The 23,016-nt window shown below is 43.6% G+C and overlaps 1 protein-coding gene across 1 annotated transcript in view; it reads left to right on the forward strand.

The window, feature by feature from the left end:
- RGS9 (regulator of G protein signaling 9) overlaps positions 1-23,016 on the forward strand; it is a 946,886-nt gene that overhangs the window by 425,734 nt on the left and 498,136 nt on the right. Inside the window, exon 6 of the mRNA XM_078650792.1 lies at positions 819-877. Coding sequence (XP_078506918.1) covers positions 819-877 — 59 coding nt within the window. The remainder of the gene's footprint in view (positions 1-818; positions 878-23,016) is intronic.

Here is a 23,016-nt window from a genome sequence, read left to right on the forward strand (position 1 = left end):
TGGTGGAACTATGCATTTGCTGACAGAGTGACATGGACACAGACGCACAGTGAAACAGGGATCCTGCAAGGGCTTCAATTGCCCATACGAGTCAGTTCCCTGACGACTAGAAAAGTGGGAGAATCTCTCTTATGGGCAACCTGGAAGAATCTTCCATGGGCTAAGTGATCATTTGTAAAGTGATCTTCTAAAGGCATTATGCTGCACAGAAGAGGTGGAGAAAGAGGTTCTTTGATAGTGAAAAAATGAGACTAAGACAGAGGGGCTGCAGCTGTCTTCATGAAAGACACTATCATCTCATTGGCCTATCAATAGTGCATTTTGAGTATATGACCTTAGGCGTCTGGCTGGCAGCAGGAGAGGTGAGGAGATACCAGAAGAACCAGTGAAAATGATGCTCTGCATCCTCTGAGGTAAACTCAGTAGAGCTGCTTGAAATGTTCTGTCGTGAAGCATAATGGACTTAATTCCATTCTTACTAAATATGTGGAACACACAGGAAAATGCCCATCTTGTGGGCAGAATTCCGTTCTTCCGTGCTTCTCCTCGTTTGCAGAATCATATTGCAGTGATTATACCTATCTGATGAAATTATGAAATCTACAGAGCTTCGATGATTCAGGGTCAACCACACATGGACTACTCAATAAACTGCGAGTCTCTTTCAGAGTATTCTCTGAAAATTGCACTTTGCGGTCTTGCACAAAAATGGTTAGCCACAAAGTTTAGTATGTGATGAAATGAGAGCCAGCAAATGCTGTTCCCTTTTTTTGCTCACTTTTGTAAAATGTGAAACTTGTTGTTTTTTTCTTTTCCAGCAATTTACTTGGCGAAGAAAAATATTCGGAAAAAAGGATTTTTAGAAGAATATGAAAAGGTACAGTACAAGCATATTTAGCCCTTACAATATAACATTTATCTTCATGCAATAGTTATTAGTAGTCAATTCCATGTAGAGAAAATCAACTATGGAGGCTCCCATGGTGCACCTATGTTCATTATAGTAACAGAATGTTGAGTCCTAAATATTGTGCACACACATTTTGTAGCAATATTATCAACAACAAAAATATTGATATTTAGAACCATTTGTGTGTACGATTAATCAGAGGGGTCATTATCGGGATCTGCAGGTATTGGGTGACAGCCTGTACATTTCTTTGTATGTGGATAATATACTGTTGTACACAAAGGTGGCACTTCTGATTTGAAGGGGGCAGTGGCAGCTTTATCATTTTTTGTGCGTTTGTTGATCCTGGAGGTTTACTGGCATAAATCCGGTACATACCCACTGTGAAATGATGCGGGCAATGTCTGGTTTAATATAACAATGTCAAGTTTTCATTGGGAACCAGTTACTATGCGTAACGTGGGAGTCACCATTTATTGTACTGAAGAATTGCTTTACGAAGGGTATTTTGCCAAGGCTGTCGCTGCTCGTAGGCGGACGGTGGCCTATTGGTGTACTTTGCCATTGTTGGTCAGTGGGCGGATAGCCGTCTCTGAGATGGTAGTTCTGCCACTGCTTCTATACTTGTTGGTGGCCCTGCTGATGGTGCTCTGGCAGGTGTTTTTTGGGGACTTTGATGGTATTCTTCTTACCTTATATTGGGGATCCTCGAGGCATCGTGTAGTAATGTGGAAATTGCATTTGCCAGTTGATGAGGGTGTTTTGGCGACACCGGAATGTGAGCTTTATTATCTAGCTCAGCTGCAATGGGTGGCTCTGTGGTGGTCAGTATTCTGGGATTTGGCGGGACAATGAGAACATGGGTTACCGCTCAAAGCTCTTCTGACTAGAGTTTTATTAAAACCTGTACAATGGTGTGTGGCGGGAATGTGTTGGTTAGAACAGTTACAGAGACCGCACACCAGGACTCCGTAAATCTGCAAACTTCCTTTGATGATGGTTCAGTACTGGCAACATCTGGGAGGTTGGGTTAGCATCCACCAGTGTAAGGAGCAGGGGATTATTATTGTACTGTGTGTTATCTGTTTGCAAGGGGGGTAAAGTTAGTTTCTTTCTGGACCTGAAAGAATCATATGACAATCCGGTGGTTCACTTCCTGCTGCATGGAAACTTGATTGGAAGGGTGCTTGAGTGGTGGGGGCGGGGTTCGTTGGAACCTCAAAACATTAGGGCTTGGAATAATTATTCCTCATATAGGGAAGAATGAGGGCGATCAGGCAGCTCTATAGGGCTCCTCTGAAGGAGCTCAACCAGATTTGTTCCAGCTGCGCCAGTAGTGTGCGCTAGGTGGAAACAGATTAAAAATGAGTAAAGGGGACTGTTCCACCTCCCAGGTGCATTGGCACTTGTCTTTCATACTCCATGTAGCATGTTCCACGTATTGCCCTACGTTCAACACCCATTGATGTGGTTACCCGTACAAGGAAAATAGAGAGATGTTTCTTGGTGCTACTAACCCTATGTTACTTTCCCTAAGAAGTGGGACACAAGGAAATTGCGTTTTCAGAATGTGGCAAGTTGACTGTTGTGATTTTGTGACTTGAGGGGGTCCCAGTGCAAACTCAGATTATTAAGCAACCAGGTAAATCCCATGTTATCCAGATAAATCACCTGCCTAAATTGAGATTTCAACTTGTCTCCCACTATGTCTTTCAAATTAGCAATTACTTTTGAAAAGTATGACCCTAGAATGCAGCAGGCATCTGCCCATATTAATTGACGCGTATAGCCTGTCATCTCTAATATGGAGAAGCTTTGTTGGCTGTTGGAGAGATGACAGGATCTCAATTGCACACACTTTCACCCCATTCATTTTCTCAGTTGAGTCAACATGACACATGGCATTTTGTTGTACTCACAACTGCAATTAGATTGCATTATTTGATACGTAGGTTACTGCAGTTTTACTGTATCATTGACCACAATGCTAGGATCCAGTTTTCTATACCTCTACTTTGTGCACAGGTTTTTTTGGTCGTATAACTAGTTATAATATTTCAGCAGGTAACCCAGTGACTGAAGAATCTTTTCTATAATCTGCGGTGTCGTGTAACTTTAATGCGCAATACAATGGCTTGTGCGCACACTGAGAACTGCACTTGTCGTTAGCTTGAGTCAGATCGGATAGGCATCAGTTATAGTGGTGAACCGAAAGAGCATGTCCATATGCAGCGTTGTCTCAATGCTATTTGTCTATTTGCCTTCCCACAAATGTTGGGCCTTTTTGTGCGTTATTAGGCCTAGGTAGAATTTCGATTGTTCTATAGTAATCAGAGTAAATTCTGTAATTCCGAGTTACTCTTTGTTGCAGAATTACTGATATTCCACGGTTACTTCTACTGGCGTAATTAAGATTTATTTGGGGCAGTCGCAGATGCTCCCATGAAGCAGTAGTGCGGTGGAGTGGGGCAAGAGTGGAAGAGTAGGGGTAAGATCACTTACCTGCCTGTCAGCCGGCCGACTGGCCGGTCCCCGCCTCTCTTCCGTCCTCTTCCTGGCTTCTACTCGTATAGGAAGCAGAAAGCACCAGGGGCTTCCATGCTCCCCATAGCAATCACAATGCTGAAATGCATCGTTGTGATTGGTCTGAGCGCTGTGGTTCAGCGCTTGGCCAAGGAATGAGAGCCTGGGCATGTTCTACACCTAGGCTGTAATGGTGTGGGTGGAGGGCCAGACAAATATTCATGCGCACTTAGGAGGGTAGCACTCCTCCCCCAGGGGCTGCCCAGCTAGCCTGCCCCATAAAAGTGCCTCAGCACAGAAAAAAATGATAACATTGTGTTATTGTCATTTTATTTTTCCATTTTGCCCTGATAAAAGACAGTGGCGCGAAGCTCCTCCACCTTAGCGGAGGAGCCGCCCCTGATTTGGGGGTAGAAAAACCTACAGCTGGAATACATTTAGCATTTTCGTTCTACTGCATTAAGCACTATTTCATTGTGCAAAGTGCATCTTTGTGTCCATTTTGGACCTTAGAGTGCATTTTGCGGTAAGAAAATAGTTTTAAATGCCGATAGTAGGTTGGGGGAAAATCCTACCCCAAGAACACAATTAGCAGGCACCTGCTCATGCTCCCTATTCATGTTCTGTTGCATTTAGCACTATTTCTTAGTACAGAATGCATCCTTGCATCCATTTTGCACATGGGGGGCATGTTTGCACTGTGAAAAATCCCTAAATACAGAATTACTTTTCTCACGTAATTCATACATAATCTTGTAGAATTCTTAGCTAATTCCACTTCTCACGCCACACGGAATTTCATGAATTACACCCATCCCCACGGACTACGAGGTTGCTGGAGGCTGTTGCTAGCTTGGACTTTGATTCCAGCTGGTATCTCAGACAAAAAATAGCAATTATATGTTTGTGTCCCTGGAAAAGGGAATAACCAGTTGGACTCTGGACTACTGTGTTCTTTTCCACTGATATTTTCCGATTCTGGGGACAAATTCATTGACATTTTCCACCTGCTCAGAGCGAGTGGAGTGGAAGATAACAGCTGAAAGGTTGATAGGACACAAGGGAGTGTGGGTGTCAGGGCAGGCCTGGATAATAAGATAGGGGCAGTCTGAGGGAGTGTTGTATGCTTTTCCTTGGTGCAGCTGGATCAGCCTGGGACCATTGTAACTGCAGCAGTTTTATCAGGTGCAGATCCGCACCCAGTGAACTGGGGCAGGTGTCTCTGACCCTCAAATGTTCTGGTCCAGAAACACCAGGCTACCAATAATGGCCTAGAGCAGTATCCCACTTGGAATGTACTATGTGGAGTAATGGCCGGAAGAGAGTGGGCAGAGCCCCGTGTACCGATCACCTGCAAGTGCAACCACGCTTGCCGGAACCACGCTTCTGCCTTAAATATGCATATGCATGGTTAAGGCAGATAGCGGTCTAGTGTTCAGGGTGGGTGGGAAGAAGAAGAGGAAGCATCGGAACAGACAGCGCTGGACTCGGACAGGTAAGTGGGACTAAGGCTGGATTTGGTGGGGATAGTTTTTAGCAAGGGGCAGAGTTTAATGGCACAGGGAATGGGATCGGTAGTTTTTAGGGCTGGGGCTAGGTTTGGGGGGAGTTTTTAGGTGTAGGGAGGGTTTTAGGGCCCTGTGCGGGGGAGTGGGAGGGGGAGGTGTTTTAATTGGAGGCAGGGTTTTTGGCCTCAGGGCAGTGAAAGGGGTTGGGAAGTTTTATGGACAGCGCTGGGATATGTTTTAGGGCTCAGTGTGGGGTACTGTGTAGTCTAAGGTGGGGGCTGGGTATTAGGCCACAGGGCAGGGGGAGGAGAAAGGGTAGTTTTAAGGGCAGGGCAGGTTTTAGGCATCAGGGGGTGAAGTAGGGGGGTTAGAATTTTAGGGCTTAGGGCAGGGAGTGGTGATCTTAACCATGCATACCCCTTTACCACTCATGCATTTACAAAGAAATTGCATGGTAAAGAAATGCCTGGTTAAGACGCATTTGCGGTTTGGGCTGTGTGGTAGGGGCACACGTGGTTTAGCCATCCTCTGTCATACAACCCTTCTCTGGGCATTTTCAGGCCCTTTGTCTAAAACACTCAGCCAATGTGGCAATTATTTTCTGCAATATTCAGTGGCCAACTAAACAATACTTTGACAACAATTGCCAGTGCCGACCCATGAAAACATGACCTGAATGAAGAAAAAGTATGTGAATGTATCTTGAAATGGAAAGTGCTGCAGGCTGCCAGTCCTGTCACTTCCATCCACCAATAATCTGTATTCAGCTAAACCCCAGGGCCGGATTGGCCTATACTTCAATTAGGTAGTGCCTGATGGGCTGGTCAGAAAAGTCAATGTGTGGGGTGTTTTTTTAACTGTTTGTGGGCCTGTTTTATGGTTTACTGGGCCGGTTTTTACGGTTGATTCACTTGATATTAAAACAAACATTTCCTGCAGCAAGCTGAAATCCTTGCAGTCTTCTATACCTTGCAAAACACCAATAAATCTTCTTTACAAGTTGAACACTTTCCCAATTTACAAACATGGGCCACTTTTACGCTTTCTATTTCACTAATGGAGGACACTAATATTTTGGTGCCAGTGCCTATTTTCTGTCCTGGGTGACCATGCTTCCCCTTCTACTCTACGCGGGAGCCCCGACCAAGCTCATCAAACGACTGCAACGCATCCAAAATGCCTTGGTACGACTGATCCTCGACGTACCACGCCAGGGCCACATCACCCCCCACCTGAGAAACCTGCACTGGCTGCCTGTCAACAAGAGGATATCCTTCAAGCTCCACATCCACACACACAAAGCACTCCACAAGACCGGCCCAGCCTCCCTCAACAGACGACTTTCCTTCTACATCCCCAACCGCCAGCTCCGCTCTGCCGACCTCGAACTCACCACCATCCTGCGCATACAAAGAACAACCACCGGAGGGAGATCCTTCTCCCACCTCGCTGCCAAGACCTGGAAAACGCTCCCACTTAGCCTACAACAGACCCAAGACCTGCTGACCTTCAGGAGGCTACTCAAGACCTCGCTGTTCAATCAGTAGCGCCCCCTCTCAGCGCCTTGAGACCTTGACGGGTATGTAGTGCGCTCTACAAATGTTTGATTGATTGATTTAAGCCTACTGTCAGTTCCTATGACCTATGAAAACATCATGATTTTAACATTTTAAAGTGAGTTCCAGGTGGGTGGAGGAGTCCAGTTCAGTTGAAGATCGAAATGTCAAGGGTATTAAGGTGGGGGACGAAAGTGCCACTTGAGGATCAAATATTTGACACTGGTGACTCCTCATACAGACTGTGAAAGGGAGGAAGTCTGAGCCCATCATGAAAGGCTGTTCTACCTTGTAACTTAGTGCTTTCTCACCTACAATTTTTGAAAGTTTTCCGTTTAACATACTTGACCTGCCTTTGAATACATATAGGAGCCCGATGTAGGTAGCCCTTTACCGATCGGAATCGGCCGAAAATACCGATTTTCGGCCGTTTCCGATCGGTAAAGGGCTATCGAGATGTAGGGGCACATTTTCGGTAATTTTACCGAATCGTTATCATTTCCGAATCGGTAAAGTTACCCAATCGGTAATATTTACCGATTCGGTAATGATGACGATTCGGTAGAACTACCGAAAATGCAATGTAGGTAGCCAATGTTCCATCAGCGCATGGCCTACAGAATCGGTATTTTACCATGGAATACAAATCCATGGTAAAAAACCGATTCCTGTGTACATGCACATCTGTGCATGTACACATGTGCCATGTGACAGACAGACGTGCCCTTAGGGCATGTCTGTGTGCCACATTGCACACATGCCCGTTTTGGGGGTGCTAGAGGGTGTCAAAGTGACACCCCCTGCACCCTTGTGAATTCTTTAATTACCGATTCGGTAAATACCGAATCGGTAATGCCTAATCATTCCTATGGGCTTCAAAGCCCATAGGAATGAATGGGCATTACCGATTCGGTATTTACCGAATCGGTAATTAAAGAATTGTTAAGGATTCGGTAACGAATCCAGATGTTGGGACCTACATCCCATTTACCGATTTTTGAATACCGATTCGGTAGGATTCGGTATTTCAAAATCGGTAAATGGGATTTACCTACATCGGGCCCTTAGTCTAGTAGTTAAGATCTTGGATGTTGAGTGAGATGACTTAGACTCTAATATCTTCTGTGTGTTTTAATAACTAGTATTGGTATTAGTGAGGTCTCAATGATGATTTCTTATGTTTCTGCCTGTTAGTTGTTATGAAGCAGGTCATTTTGAGTTTGGCTGGATGTTGGGTGTAAAAAATTGGGTTATTAGTTGAGGGGGATGGCTACCTACCTCAAGTAATGTTAACCCTTGTTAAGGTGAATCCTCAAAGTCACTAAATTAACCTGAGCTCAATTCCCTGGCAGCTATGGCACAGAGCAGAGAGATTTAACTTATGGTAATGTGTAAAGTATGTATACAGTGCCAAAACAGAAATAACTTTAAAATGCCAAACAACAGAAATCACAAACCAAATTAGGAATGTAGAACAAAATGACACCAAAATGACAAAAATCAATAAAGTGAACCGGCGATATGAATTTTTAAAGTTTTAAGTAAGAATAGTGCCAAGATGTATTAAGTGCCAATGATAATTAATGGTCGTAATAGACCGGTACCTAGGAGCAATTTGAGGTAGCCCATGGCACAGAGCAAGTTGTATACATCAACCAGATTCGTCCTGGTCAAAGATTTTACCTTCTGACTTAGTACTTGAAGTCCCATTCCACCACAGGCGTAAACTCCTACACACCCCAGGACATCCAGGGAAGACACTTAGAGGCTCACTAGATGTTGGGTAAAGGCCAACAGCAAGGCCCAGACCAGGCAAGGTTTAGTTGTCACTGGTCAGCTGGACAGTTGTAGGAAAGGCCTCTTGTAACGTGCTGTGTCCCTGTAGCTTGCACAGGAGGTCATTTTTATGACCCTTGGCTCCGGGCTCTTCACATGTCATAGACAGCAAGTCCAATCCTCTGCTGTTTTTCCTCAGATTCAAGAATGTTCTAAAGTTGGTACCTGAAGATGCCTTGCACAAGATAATGGGTTGTAATGACTCCTGGGCACGCCCTAACCAGTGCGGTAAAAGTTCCCAGGCCCATCACTACCCACTTTGAGCATTTCAAGATGTGAAACGTATTCAGCTTCACTAAACTTGGGTTCTGAGGGTTGGGGGTGTGTCTGGTAAGGTAAGGTAATACTTTATTGTACAGTAAATTAAAACCATTACAAACCATCATCGATAAAAATAGTTTAGTGTAGCTATAGCAGCCATAGGAAATTACATTAATACTGTGATAGAATGTAACAAAAACTGTGATTAAAAGGTGTTGAAGCTAAAACTATTAAAAAACAGGCAGGATGTAAGATTGGCCCAAAGCTGAGTCACTTCTATCATACCATTGAAGAACTTTGCATGGTTGGGCTGACTTACTTTCCCCTTCAAAATACATTTAATTATTGCAGTCCATAATCTGCCTAGGTGACAAGAAGTTATCCTCCCCGTAAGCTTGTGCTTTGTAGCAGTAAAGCCCAGTGGGCTCCAGAATGCCAGCTGGGCCCTCGTTATCATCCGACTATTTTGGCTCTGAGGATACACGTGTTATACTGGGTTCCGTCACTGTCCTTCCTGATTTTTTGCTAGTATGAGTGCCGTCCCTTCTTCATGCAGGTTGTGGGGCAGCCTTCTGCTCTACAGCCAGGCCAATGTGGCTTTTTCTGTTTGTTCTTTCTTTTTGTTAAGACGGGCATCTGCAACTTCAAGGTATTTTACCAGTCGGCAGCTCAATTGGGCTTTGTCGCCCGAGAACCATGCCAGGACCGCTTGCCTGCATGACCTTATTCGTTTTTTGTTGAATAGTGGTATCAGAAGGTTCTGGCGATCTTGTAGCAGATCCTTACAGATGGTAATAAGGTGTAAGATGTTTTATTTGCCGTTGCCACAAAGGCGGCACTTTGCTGGCATTGAAGGACGCAGCCAAGGGGCCATGTGGTCTACAGAAGGCAATAGCCCTAGTTAAAATTTCAGAAATTTTTCTTTTGTTTTTTTGGTGAAGCTGGTCTGAAGATATGTTTGTGGCCTGAGTTTGGTGTAAGATTGTATAGTTAGCCAGCCGTGTGCTTGCTCCGCCAGTAAGGCTTTGTCCTGAAGGATAGATTCTTTTTTGACAATGTTATTTACTGCTTTTTTGAAGCCTGCCAAGGGCCTTTGCAGATCCCATAGTTGACGCAACCCCAGGTGTTTTATTGTGTCTGTGGAGCATACCTTGGTAATCCTAATGTCTTGCCACATGTAACACAAAAATTCAGTTTGGACCATACACTGTACCCACATTAAACCCAACGACAGAAGTGTGGCAGAACAAAAGTAGGATTTACCAGTAACCAGACAGTGGATACACAATAATTGTCTTGGCATCCTGTGACCATCCTTGCAAGTGTGCCTCTAGTGTTAAAGGTAAACACAGCAAACTTGTCAATCAGAATTTGACACTGCACCAGGATGTGATATTGTAATATCATAAGGATGCTAACAAACCACACCTATCTGCTGAGCTTAAGTGAGTTATCCCTGCCCATTCAGGCTGACCTGTCAATCACAGTAATCTATTGTGTCGGTCCTGGAAGGAATTTCACACCTCATTCACACCTACTTAAATGTTACTTATGAGCTTGGAGAAGTTGGAGAGCAAATGCAAATTAGCCTCCTGGAATTTCAGCAAGCCAAAGGTAATCTTCTAAAAGTTACTTTTCCTTAATAGCAATTGAAATCCAGATTTCACCATTGAATTGAACTGTTAAAAATGGTTGTTCAATACTTTTTATAGTGAGTCTCAGGGAAATTAGGATTTTAATCTGTACTGATTTTCTACATAGTACAGCTAGGCCTGCCACAGTGAAAAATAGATTTTAGGTATTTTTCACTATAAGGACACGTTAACATTAAATTTCTTCTTGTACTACTTTTACGTACCATGACCCTGCCTTGAGGGCTACTAGGCCTGCATAAAGGTGACACCTTAATATTTAAAAAGAAGATTTTCACCTGTTAAATTGGTTTAAAATAGTTTTTTCACTGTTACAGTCAGGCTACTGTGGTAGGCCTGAGGCCATGTTTCTACTGCCACTGTAGAAGATGGCACAGTAGGTGCTGCACTGCTCTAATTACATTTAAATTCCAAGCTGTGTGTACATCTTGGTTTTATAAATAAATTAAATGTACCAATTAGGAATATGTCAATTCGACCATATTTAAAGGGAGAGTGCTGGCACTTTTCTACAGGAGCAGGAGTAAAGTGCGCAGAGTTCAAAAGCCAGCAACAATATATGGTCCAGCAAAAGGCGACAAATCAGGGGTGACTATGCAAAAAAGTCTGATTTACTACATGGGATGCATGAAAAAAAGTGGCAGATGCTCTGTCCGTCAGACTTGTGGTTTGCCTGCCCCATTTAGAGGTGGGAGAAGTGCCTGTTTTCTAATGGTGGAGTCTCAGCTAACTCCACAATTGGAAACCATTGACGAATGGGCTTTTGTCACAGGGCATTTGATCAGCGTATTTCAGAACATGCACTGTAGTTAGGGCGATTATTCACTGTACATTGTTCCTGATCAGGGCCACCTAGGAAATCATGACAGTGTTGAAACAGGGAACAACAGGAATGACCCCAACACACTTGGAAAGAACTCCCAGCTTGTCATAGCAATTAATTTTTTGTTTCTAAATCACAAACTCTCGGTTTGACAATATGGGTGAATATAATTCTCCCCAAAACATCAGGTACAACATGTAGAAAAACTTATAAATGGCATGCATTATTAAAAAATGAAAAGATCTTAAGGACATAATTCAATTTTCAAAAGCACATCTCATCAAACCTCAGTGCATCATTCATCCAAGTGGCACAAAAACAGTTTTATATTAAATATTAAACAGAAGATCTGCATTTATATCTTAACGCATGCAGCATTCTAAATCTTCCATATGGTTACTATAACAGCAAACCCTTAAGTCATTTTTGCAATCATACTACTTTTGTGGTCAACAGTAGACCTCCCATATTTGTCACAATTTGTGATTCACCAATTTGTGAGGTCAGAGATCCTCATGTAGGACTTTCATGCTGTTTTAGAAGTGCCATGCATATTAAAATATCTTTCAAAACCAGGAATACCCAATTGTTGACTGGTAAGTCAGTCAGTCACTGTCAAGAAAAATATAGAGGGATTTTAGAAAGATATGATCCGTCCCCATCTCCGGACAGACCTTCAGTGGAAGTAAAGCTCAATATCTTTCCTTTCGAGTGTATGGTTATGTTGGCAAGAAAGGTTTCTACCTCCCACAGCCAAATATCACAACTGGGCTGTCTTTCAAGGCATATTAAATCTCCTTTTCTTTCTTTTTTTTTATCAGCGCAGCATGCTCTAGGTTTAGATATTTAAAAAAGGCCACATTTTAAATATGTCTCTTGAAGAAATATTATTACTATATATAAAACCTTCAAATAAATAAATAAATAAATAGTTGTTTTACCCAGTGTGTCCCACACTCGTATAGATCCCTGTCGTCTTACCTCTCCGTTCTGATTAGCAGGGTATTGTTGATAAGCCTCTGAATAGTTAAGGCTCTGTATGTGGAATTCTTTATTGAAAAGCGAAAAAGAAGTCCATATTTAGCTTCAGAAAGCGTGTTGTGGTCCTATAATAGTAACTAATAGTTGGTGGTAAATAACAAATCCTTTGAGCTCAGAAGCACTGTTTGAAGTGCTCCCTACATTTCATTTACCGATTCGGTAAATACTGAATCGGTAAATGATGATTCGGTTAATACCGAATCGGTAAATACCGATTTGTTATTTACCGAATCGGTAAAATAGCCCCGGCCGTTACCGACCGGTAAAAGCCTACCTATATCTGGCCCTTGGTGAGTTCCAGTCGCGTTATTTGAGAACTTGCTATTAATTTAATGATTAGACTTGTGACACATTTTTATCTCAGTATTTTAGTTACCTCAGCATTGATTGACATATTAAAGGGCCTCATCTGGAAAAGTGATGCATAGTGACAGTAATGCTCCAGTCAAACAAGAGGACATTTGTGGCAACATATGGGACCCAGTCTCGTAGGACCTTGTGTTACCCCAATGCCTATTTCTGGGTCCTAAAGCCGGCTTTCCCACTTGAACAAATTGTGAAATTCCCAGCTAATCACAGTATTATTTTGCAGTACTGCTTATCCCTAATCTGTCCAAAATAAAGTGGGAATAGTGTGACGTAACAACTGGACTTTTATATTTGCTCTCAAGAAGAGAGAATACATAAAGTACTCGTATGATAATGGAGGATAATGCCCAATTGACTTGTACAATTGTTGATGTACTCAAGAGCTCCAAGAAGAACTGTCGAGCCCTCGAAAAAGTCTGGAGAAGGGAACCAACGACGGACAACATGACCACCCTCAAGCTCGCCACCCGGAAACACCACCAACTGATCCGCGCCACCAAGAAAAATACATATAAGGACCGGCTGGACAACAACGCACACGACAGCAAGGAACTCTTCAACATCGTGAAAGAGCTCTCCAACCCCAACGCCGGAAACAATGACATCACCCCGTCGCAGGACCTCTGCAACTCCCTCGCATCCTACTTCCACAACAAGATCGCGGACATACACAACAGCTTCAGCAACCAACCAACACAAGCCACAACCGCAACAACGCCACCCACCACCACCCTCCGCACCTGGACGCCGATCAGCACCGAAGACACCATCCGCACAATGAACTCCATCCATTCCGGATCTCCGACTGACCCCTGCCCTCACCACGTCTTCAACAAGGCCGACGCTGTCATCGCACCCCACCTGCGGGACATCATCAACACCTCCTTCGACACCTCCACCTTCCCTGAGAGCTGGAAGCACGCCGAACTCAGCGCTCTTCTCAAGAAACCCACAGCAGACCCCACCAACCTCAAGAACTACCGTCCCATCTCGCTCCTCCCGTTCCCGGCCAAAGTCATCGAGAAGACCGTCAACAAACAGCTGGCCGCCTTCCTCGAGACGAACGGATCCCTCGACCCCTCACAGTCTGGCTTCCGAGCGAACCACAGCACCGAGACCGCCCTCATTGCGGCCACCGATGACATACGAACTCTGATGGACGACGGAGAGACAGCGGCCCTCATCCTCCTGGACCTCTCCGCGGCTTTCGACACTGTCTGCCACCGCACTCTAATACAGCGCCTCGGCAACATCGGAATCCAGGACAAGGCACTGGAATGGATCGTCTCCTTTCTCGCCGGAAGAACACAAAGAGTCCGCCTACCACCGTACAAGTCAGAGGCCACCAAAGTCATCTGCGGCGTCCCTCAAGGATCCTCACTGAGCCCCACCCTCTTCAACGTCTACATGAGCCCCCTCGCGGCCATCGCACGCCAACACAACCTCAACATAATCTCCTACGCCGATGACACCCAGCTGATCCTCTCCCTGACCAACGACCCCGCCACCGCCAGAGCCAACCTGCACGAAGGGATGAGAGAGGTAGCCGAATGGATGACGACCAGCCGCCTGAAACTGAACTCGGACAAGACGGAGGTCCTCATCCTGGGCTCCGCGCCCTCCGCCTGGGACGACTCCTGGTGGCCCCCGGCCCTGGGCACCGCACCCAAACCGACGGACCACGCACGCAACCTAGGCTTCATCCTGGACTCCTCCCTCTCCATGACCAGACAAGTAAACGCCGTCTCCTCGTCTTGCTTCAACATCCTGCGCATGCTACGCAAGATCTTCCGGTGGATCCCCACCGAGACGAGGAAGACGGTCACCCAGGCCCTCGTCACCAGCCGACTGGACTACGGCAACGCCCTCTACGCCGGAACCACCGCCAAGCTCCAGAAGAGACTCCAGCGGATCCAGAACGCCTCGGCCAGGCTCATCCTCGACATCCCCCGACGCAGCCACATCTCCGGACACCTGAGAGATCTGCATTGGCTCCCGGTCAACAAGAGAATCACCTTCCGTCTCCTCACCCACGCACACAAAGCCCTACACAACCAAGGCCCGAGCTACCTCAACAACCGGATCAACTTCTACACCCCCAAGCGCCTCCTCAGATCAACCAGCCATGCCCTCGCCGCCGTCCCCCGCATCCGAAGAGCGACAACAGGAGGAAGGTCCTTCTCCTACCTGGCCGCCAAGACCTGGAACTCACTCCCAACCGACCTGCGCCTGACCCAAGACCACCTCTCCTTCAGGAAGAAGCTCAAGACCTGGCTGTTCGAGCAGTAACGGCACCCCCCCCCCCCCAAACCAGCGCCTTGAGACCCTACGGGTGAGTAGTGCGCTCTATAAATGACCTGATTGATTGATTGATTGATGTTTTGAGTTTTCTCAAGTTTAACACCTCTCACTGTTTGACTATGAGAGCACTGAGAAAAATGGCAATGGAGCGGTTTGCTCAGGATAACACAATGTTGCCAAGTAAGAAAGTCTGGATTGGCTCTGCCTTGTTTGATGGCTGAGAATTCTTCCAATAGGCAACATGCCCTGAAACCACAATATAAAAACTTAAGCCAACATTCTCAGAGCCTGATTCACAAAGGTAAATTTACACTCCTGTGTACGTTTACATTATTGATATTCACAAACTACAAGCTAATAGTAAGTTTACGATGGTGGAGACTCCTCAGTCGGGGTGGAGAACTCCACACATAAAAAGATAGACCTGTCTGATCTTTTTTATGTGTGGAGGTTTCTGCCCCAACTGAGGAGTCTCCACAGGTGTAAGCTTACTTTTAACTCATAGTTTGTGAATACCAAAAAAGACCATAAACTTACATAAAAGTGTAAGTTTACCCTCGTGACTCAGGCCCTTAGTCTCAAAATGTGAAGTCAAGCACTAGATTGACTCTGGAGACAGGAAGGTGTTGAACAAAGGCAGCAGAGTTGGGGTGGGAGGATTTTAAAGTAAGAAAAATAGGACAGACCGATGGACATTAATGTGCAGAGGATAAGCGAATGCAGGTAGACTTGTCATCCTGACTCTCTTATTCGCCCTTGAAAAATTCCCAACCGCGTGAATTAGGGTGAGGGTTAGTGTAGCCTTTTTGGCTGGGTCATAGAGGCCAGACACATCATCTTGCTTTGGGATGAAACGCCATTTGGTAATATAGGTAATGCTACAGTGATGGGCATATGAGCTTGCAGTTGCAGGACCGCCAACAGCAAAATAAGATCTCTGTGTATGCCTCTGGTGATTTGTGGACACCGCATACTTTGCAATAAAGGGTACATTCTGTAAGAAGGTCACCAATAGAAGGTGTCTGGACAGTCTCAAAAGCTCCGATCTTCGCATTCTTTATGTTGTCCAACATACTCTTACTAACAAGAAGGTAGGCAAGTCCTTATTAAAGCTTCCTGATTAGTATGTAACTAGCACATCACAAATTTGGATTGTACGACAGAATATCAAAGGCATTATATCGATGGGATAGGACATTGTTACAAGAAAATTGATTGATAAAATATAACAGAGGTAAATGCATGGGGAAGGTAAGGATTTATTATTTACAACTCCACATCAAATTACCTTGAAGATATATATATATGTGATCAAGGCACTTTTGGTGCTGAAACGAGTAATGGCCAACTGAGCGCAATCTAATAAAAGATTCTGTGCACTTACTGGTGGTCCGTGCTCCTGTTTCTTGTGGAATTGCAAACGCCGGCTGGCAGAGGAGTTTGTCGTGATTCGGCCCTTGAGCCTAAAAACAAACTGAAACACACTGAGCCTCAAGATAAACAATCGGTGAGACTAATCTGGGCGTACAATAGGCGGCATGGTGCCTTGAGAAAATCAGTAGCCAAATATTGGAATCTAATTAAATGTGACTCTGTCATAGGAAGCACCATGCCGGTAAAACCTCAGATCAGCTATAGAAAAGCCTATTCTATGCAGGATGCCCTGGTAAGACCTAGTCCTGAGGTTGTTTCTCGAGACAACTGGTTGGATAAGAGCAGAGGCTTTAGGAAATGCTCCAGCTGCAAGGCTTGCCTCCATGGGGTTAACAAATCGGAATATATTATTCCTTTTTCTGCTACCCCACGCAAGATCAATAAACAATTGACTTGCAAAAGTGAATACGTGGTGTATGTGCTGGAGTGTCCTTGTGGCCTGCGGTATGTTGGGAGCACCAAGCTGCAGGTCCACAAGAGAATACTCCAGCACATACGGGCTATCAAGACCAATGATTCCGCGTATCCGGTAGCTCGGCACTTCAAAGAGTGTCACAACAACAACAGTGCACACTTAAAATACTATGCCATCGATGCGATAAGCCCCTTAAGAAGAGGTGGTGATAGAGAGGGTGCTCTGAGGAGTTTGGAGACCAGGTACATCCTGGAGATGGACAGTAAGACACCAGGAGGTCTCAACTCCACAGAGGATTTTTACACGTGCCTATAAACCTCATGTCGAATTCATTTGATCTAAACATCTGATCATTAGTCCAACAACCAGTCAATCGGTTTCTGGTATTCAGTAGACTCTAGCCATTGCACACATGGGCATATTCTGGGACAATGCTAATAAATGCCTTATAACTTTTAGTCAATGTGGACACAGCTATAAATATTCTTTCAGCCTAGGCGTAGGTTGAATTCAAATGCATATAAAAAAATCTTCATGAAAGAAAACAAAACTTTTTGATTCTCACAATCTTTAATCATAAGCACGTTCACTTTGGTTTGAACTATCTTTGCTCTATTGAAGGACTAAGTGGACTGTAACACTTGGCTGAGTTAATATTGTGGTTGTATAGGGAGGCTGCGATAATGTATTCAAACTGATATTATCTCCTCCATGGCTTTGTCACAGTATTGTGCGCCTTACATCATAATGTGCAGTTTGCAGCATTATTATTCCAATTTTATGGGATAGTTTAAGTGATGTAGTATTTAAACTCATTTTAAGAATTATGTACAGTGTGTTTACATTAGCAAAATTTATTTTGCAGTTTGTATATAAATAATATCTGATAGTGGAAATGTTTTTAAATGTATTTTATATTTTTTATATATTTCCGCAAAAATGATATTGTTCTGAAATTGTGACATTATTTAAGGTCCGAATTTATGACACATACTGTGTACATAATCTTTTGCTGCTTTTTGCACATAATGTATTATACAACAGGGATTAGCCTTTGATTGAAATGATTCAACAGTCTTTTTTCCATGAATTATAATCTGGAGTAAGAGCATGTGACTGAGTAACAACCAATCACTGTTCAAACCAATCAAGCACTTGCACTTTAAATTCTGCCTTCCTCCACTTTTGCGTCATGTGACCAAGGCCTCTGGGTAGGCCAAAACGTTATGTCGAGGTGGGCCTTCCAAACAACTGAATAAAATTACTGCTCACCTGCACTTGGGTCTTCCTCTCTTCTTCTGCGCCGATGTAATCCGTCACTGGGCTCTGGTGAGAGAAAGCTGAGATCGTAGCTATATATATATATATATATATATATATATATATATATATATATATATATATATATATTTTTTTTTTATAAGTCAAAAAACATCGAACATTTCAAAAAAAGAATGGCAAGCCATTAGGTCCTTGAAGGAAGACACAACAATTGAAATTAAACCTTCGGACAAAGGAGGCAATGTGGTTATTTTTGATCGTGAGCATTACCTAATGGAAGCGCATAGACAATTGAAGGACAGGGATTGCTACGCCCCCATACAAAGAGCGGAATATAATAAAAGCATCTTGTCTTTCCACACTATGTTAGAGAACTGGCAGAAGGAAGGTATGCTCACAATGGATGAGTTTTTATTCTTGAGATGTGAAGCGCCAATTGTACCAACATTTTACCACCTGCCAAAGGTACATAAACATGCGAAAAGACCTCCCGGACGCCCAATAGTGTCCAGCATCGGTAGTCTTCTTGAAAACACATCCAGGTTTATAGACTCATATCTGGCACCCTTTGTTAAAGATCTTTCATCTTACCTCAAAGATACTCAAGATTTTTTGAGTGTCATGGACAGTATCACCTGGGACCCTGGAATGTTGTTGATCACACTTGAGGTGGTCAACCTTTACACATGTATCGACCATGAACAGGGTCTGGTTGCCATCAAATGGTTCCTGGATCTCAAACCTGAACAATTTTTGAACCATAGTTCGATGATATTGTCTATGATTAGATTCTGTCTGTTCAATAACAATTTTTTATTTGATGGGACAATGTACAATCAGAAGAGAGGTACCTCCATGGGTTCGTGTTTCTCCCCCAGCTACGCGAATTTATTCGTAGGCTGGTGGGAGAAGCACGAGGCCTGGAAGGACTCTAACCAAAAATGGACCGAAAAAATCTTGATGTGGACTAGGTACATAGATGACCTGTTCATAATATGGCAGGGTGATCGTCAGTCAGCAGAAGAGTACATCACAATCTTGAACACAAACATTCTCAATTTAAGGTTTACCAGTACCATCAGTGCCACTAGCATTAACTATCTGGATTTGGAGGTGTTTGTACATAACAACATCTTACAGACCCGCCTGTATAGAAAACCTACGGCGGGGAATGCTGTTCTACACGCCAACTCTTATCACCCCAAAAGCTTAGTGAAAAATGTACCTTATGGCGAGTTTTTACGTCTAAAGAGAAATTGCTCTCTGGACCGTGATTACAGCCTCGCCATAAGGGAAGCACAAGAGAGGTTTGAGGATAGAGGGTACAACAAGGAACTCCTCAAACAAGCAAAAACAAAAGCCTCTGGGGTTAACAGGAGGGATCTCCTAACTCCGAAGGTGAAAGAGAAGGCAGCCGACGAGGTGCGAATGATTACGGAATTCAGCACCAAATCGTCAGAGGTAGTTAACATCTTCCAAAAACACTGGCACATACTAACTGCTGACAAAACGTTGAAAAATAGTCTGCCAAAGAGACCCCTGATAACCTACAGGAGATGTCCTTCGTTGGCAGACCACCTGGTCCACAGCCATTTCAAACCATCGGTCCAACCCATCAAGGTGACAAATATAGTTGGTTTCTTCCCGTGTCTAAAATGTAAGGCCTGCAAATTCAGTAGCAAAGCACAGGATTATCCCAATAGAACAGGGGAAAAAAGACCCAATATCAAAATCAAACAGTTGCTCAATTGTAACTCTGAGTATACTGTATACTGCCTGACCTGTCCCTGCAAGCTGCGATACATCGGCAGCACAATAAAACCGGCAAAACTAAGAATTCTTGAGCACATGCGGGCCATTACAAATAAAGATAAGTCTTATCCTGTTGCCCGCCATTTCGCTGAGTACCATCAAAGCAAATGGGAAAAACTTAGTTTTTATTGCATGGATCAGGTACCCAAATTAGAAAGAGGAGGAGATAGGGAAAAATCCCTTCGAGTACTAGAGTCAAAGTACATCATCAGTCTTAAAACCATGACTCCTTGGGGGCTTAACAACAATGAAGAACTTTGGGTGCATTTGTAAGTACGGTACTTTAGGTATCAGTAGAAAACATCCACTTGCTTTGCTAATCTGTATATAGAGAAGAAGTGTTTTCAAAAAAAGTGAATTTGTCCTTACTAGAAATGTTTCTATTGCTTATGGAATTGCCCATTCAGGGCGTAATGAAGACACTGTTGCACTTTAATGAATGAGAACAAATCAAAAATGAAAGAAATATATCTTCTTAGTGCTACTGAATTCAATATAGCAAAAAGTGATTCTCGCTGTGTGTATGAACTAAATTAATTATTGTACATAGAATGGTTAATCCATATGTTTTTAAACACGCACTATGCACTTTTCACTGCACTCGCCACTTTCGAGCCAATAATGTGAATGCGATTTGCACGTTACAAGATGGCCACTGTAATTCTGCAGAGTTGTTGTCCTTCTTTTATGTTGATCAATATGAACAGGACAATTGGCTTTATAAATGGCGACTTTAACCATACACTGTGTTACACTGACGAAGCCTGCGAAGGCGAAACGCGTCTGTAAGGGGTGAGGGGGGCTGGTGCTATTAAATTTTGTAAACCGGATTCCAGTGTGCCTGCCTTCTTATTTCTGCAACCCATAGGATTGGATACAGAAACGTGCATTTATATATATATATATATATATATTCCTTTTCACTTCGCTCGATGCTGCGGCATCCCAGTCCTGCTCCTTAGGCTGGATTTCAGAACGAACAAGTAAGACCCAACTTTTTGTGCAAACAGTGTTTTATTCCATCAAAGAGTCAGAATAACACCCAAGCAAATCCGCACGACGCGTTTCGCCTCTAGCCATATATTTATATATTTATATATATATATGTGTGCTACGCGAATCTTTTCGTGGGCTGTTGGGAGGAGCAGGTGGCCTGAGCGGCCAATAATGCCGCATGGACAGAGAGGGTAGTATCCTGGTACAGATACATTGACGATTTGTTTATCGTCTTTAAAGGTTCTGTTGAATGTGCCAAGGAGTATGTCAAGGTACTAAATGAGAATAACCTTAATCTCAGATTCAGTGGGGAGATCAGCACAGAAACCGTGAATTTTTTGGACCTTAAAGTGTTCATAGCTGAGGGAAAAATCTGTACAGCATTGCATAGAAAACAGACAGCTGGCAATTCTGTGCTCCACGCAACTAGTTGCCATTCGGGGAAAACTATATCAAGTATACCCTATGGTGAACTTCTGAGAATTAAGAGGAATTGTACACGACAAGATGATTTTGAGAAGGCGGCCAGTGAAAGTTTGTCGAGGTTCAGAATGAGAGGTACTACAGAAGGCTAAATTGAAAGTTGATAAAAAATTGAGATCTGATTTAATCTCAAAGGACAGTTCAATGTTACCCAAGAGACAGGACAGTAATGAGAACAGTATGAGGATGATCATGAACTACTCCACAGATGCCCAGGATATAAGGAAAAAATGTGTGAAGAATTGGCACATACTTAAATCTGATCCGGTCATTGGTAAGGACTTACCAAAGTCCCCACTAATAACGTTCAAGAGAGCAAGGTCATTGGGATCTAACATTGTACAAAGCCACTGTAAGAAAGAAGAAAAACCTCCACCATTTGGGAAAGTGACAGGATGATTTTATCCTTGCCTTAAATGCAAGGCATGTAAAAACAGCAGAAAGGTGACTAGTTACCGAATACCAGGGATGAAGGAGCCCAAAAAGATCACTAGTTTAATGAACTGTAACACAAGCCACACGGTGTACTGTCTCGTATGTCCGTGTGGCCTGTGCTACATTGGGAGTACTACTCACCCAACGAAAATCAGGATCTTAGAACACTTGAGGGCCATACAGAATAAAGATCCCACTTATCCAGTGGCGAGACACTTTGAAGTGTCCCACCAAAGCAACCGAGAACTCCTTAGCTTTTACTGCATGGACCAAGTACCGGTAGATATAAGGGGAGGAAATAGGCTGCTTCAGCTGCGCAGGCTAGAGTCTCGTCATATTATTGAGAACCAGACCAAGAAACCAGGTGGCCTGAATGCTGGGGAGGAGTTAGCTGTCCATCTATGAGTCTCACATTAATTTTTCTGCACTTTTGATGATTCTTTTTAATGCTTTAATCTGTGATTTGTTTGTATGTATATATATATATTTTTGTGGAATGCCCATTCAGGGCTGAATTTGCAAAATAATTATTATTTGTGTGTTCTATGCCCATCCAGGGTGCAATGTTGTCAGTGATTTAACTGAATCTACACCACTCAGAAATGGTGGTCAGAATGCACTATACATGCCCTTTCTTTATTTCGTTGATTGGCTGTATTTAAATCTTGCCTAAGGGTGGCGCCGGCCTCTAATTGAGAAAGGTGGTGGCCGAAACGCGTCTTAGTGTGTGTGTTTGTCCAATAAACTACATTGGAACAGTCCCCCGTGAGTGCTGTATGCTTCTTGCATCTGAGCTTTGTCTGTGACTGGCGTGGTACCGTCTCCCGCCATTGAAAGCACCCGGCCGCGAGTGAAGGAGAGCAGACGGACCGTGAGCCTAGATATATATATATATATATGTAAATATATATATATATATATATATATATATATATATATATATATATATATATATATATTCACGCTCCAAGGTTGTCCACCATGTGAGTAGCACGCGAGCAGCAGCTTTATTTATGTGTAGGTGAGGACGGGGATCCGCTTGTAGACGCCGCTCCGTAATGGATCTGCCCGACGCGTTTCGAAGCTCCATCTGCTTCTCTTCAGGGGCTCACCTACACATAAATAAAGCTGCTGCTCGCGTGCTACTCACATGTTGGACAACCTTGGAGCGTGAATATATATATATATATAGACATGGTGTGTATAAGTGGAATTACGTATAGAAAATCTATACAAATGTATCTTTCGAGATTTTGTCCCTCAATATTCTTATTACGATATTCTGTCCCTTCGACCTACCTGGCCTCAATAAAATTTAAAAGATGTTCTAGAAAGGAATCATACCAGACAACAAAGTTAATTTCTGTAACCAACAAGCAT

The sequence above is a fragment of the Lissotriton helveticus genome, chromosome 7 (assembly GCF_964261635.1).
Source record: "Lissotriton helveticus chromosome 7, aLisHel1.1, whole genome shotgun sequence".
Lineage (NCBI taxonomy): Eukaryota > Metazoa > Chordata > Amphibia > Caudata > Salamandridae > Lissotriton > Lissotriton helveticus.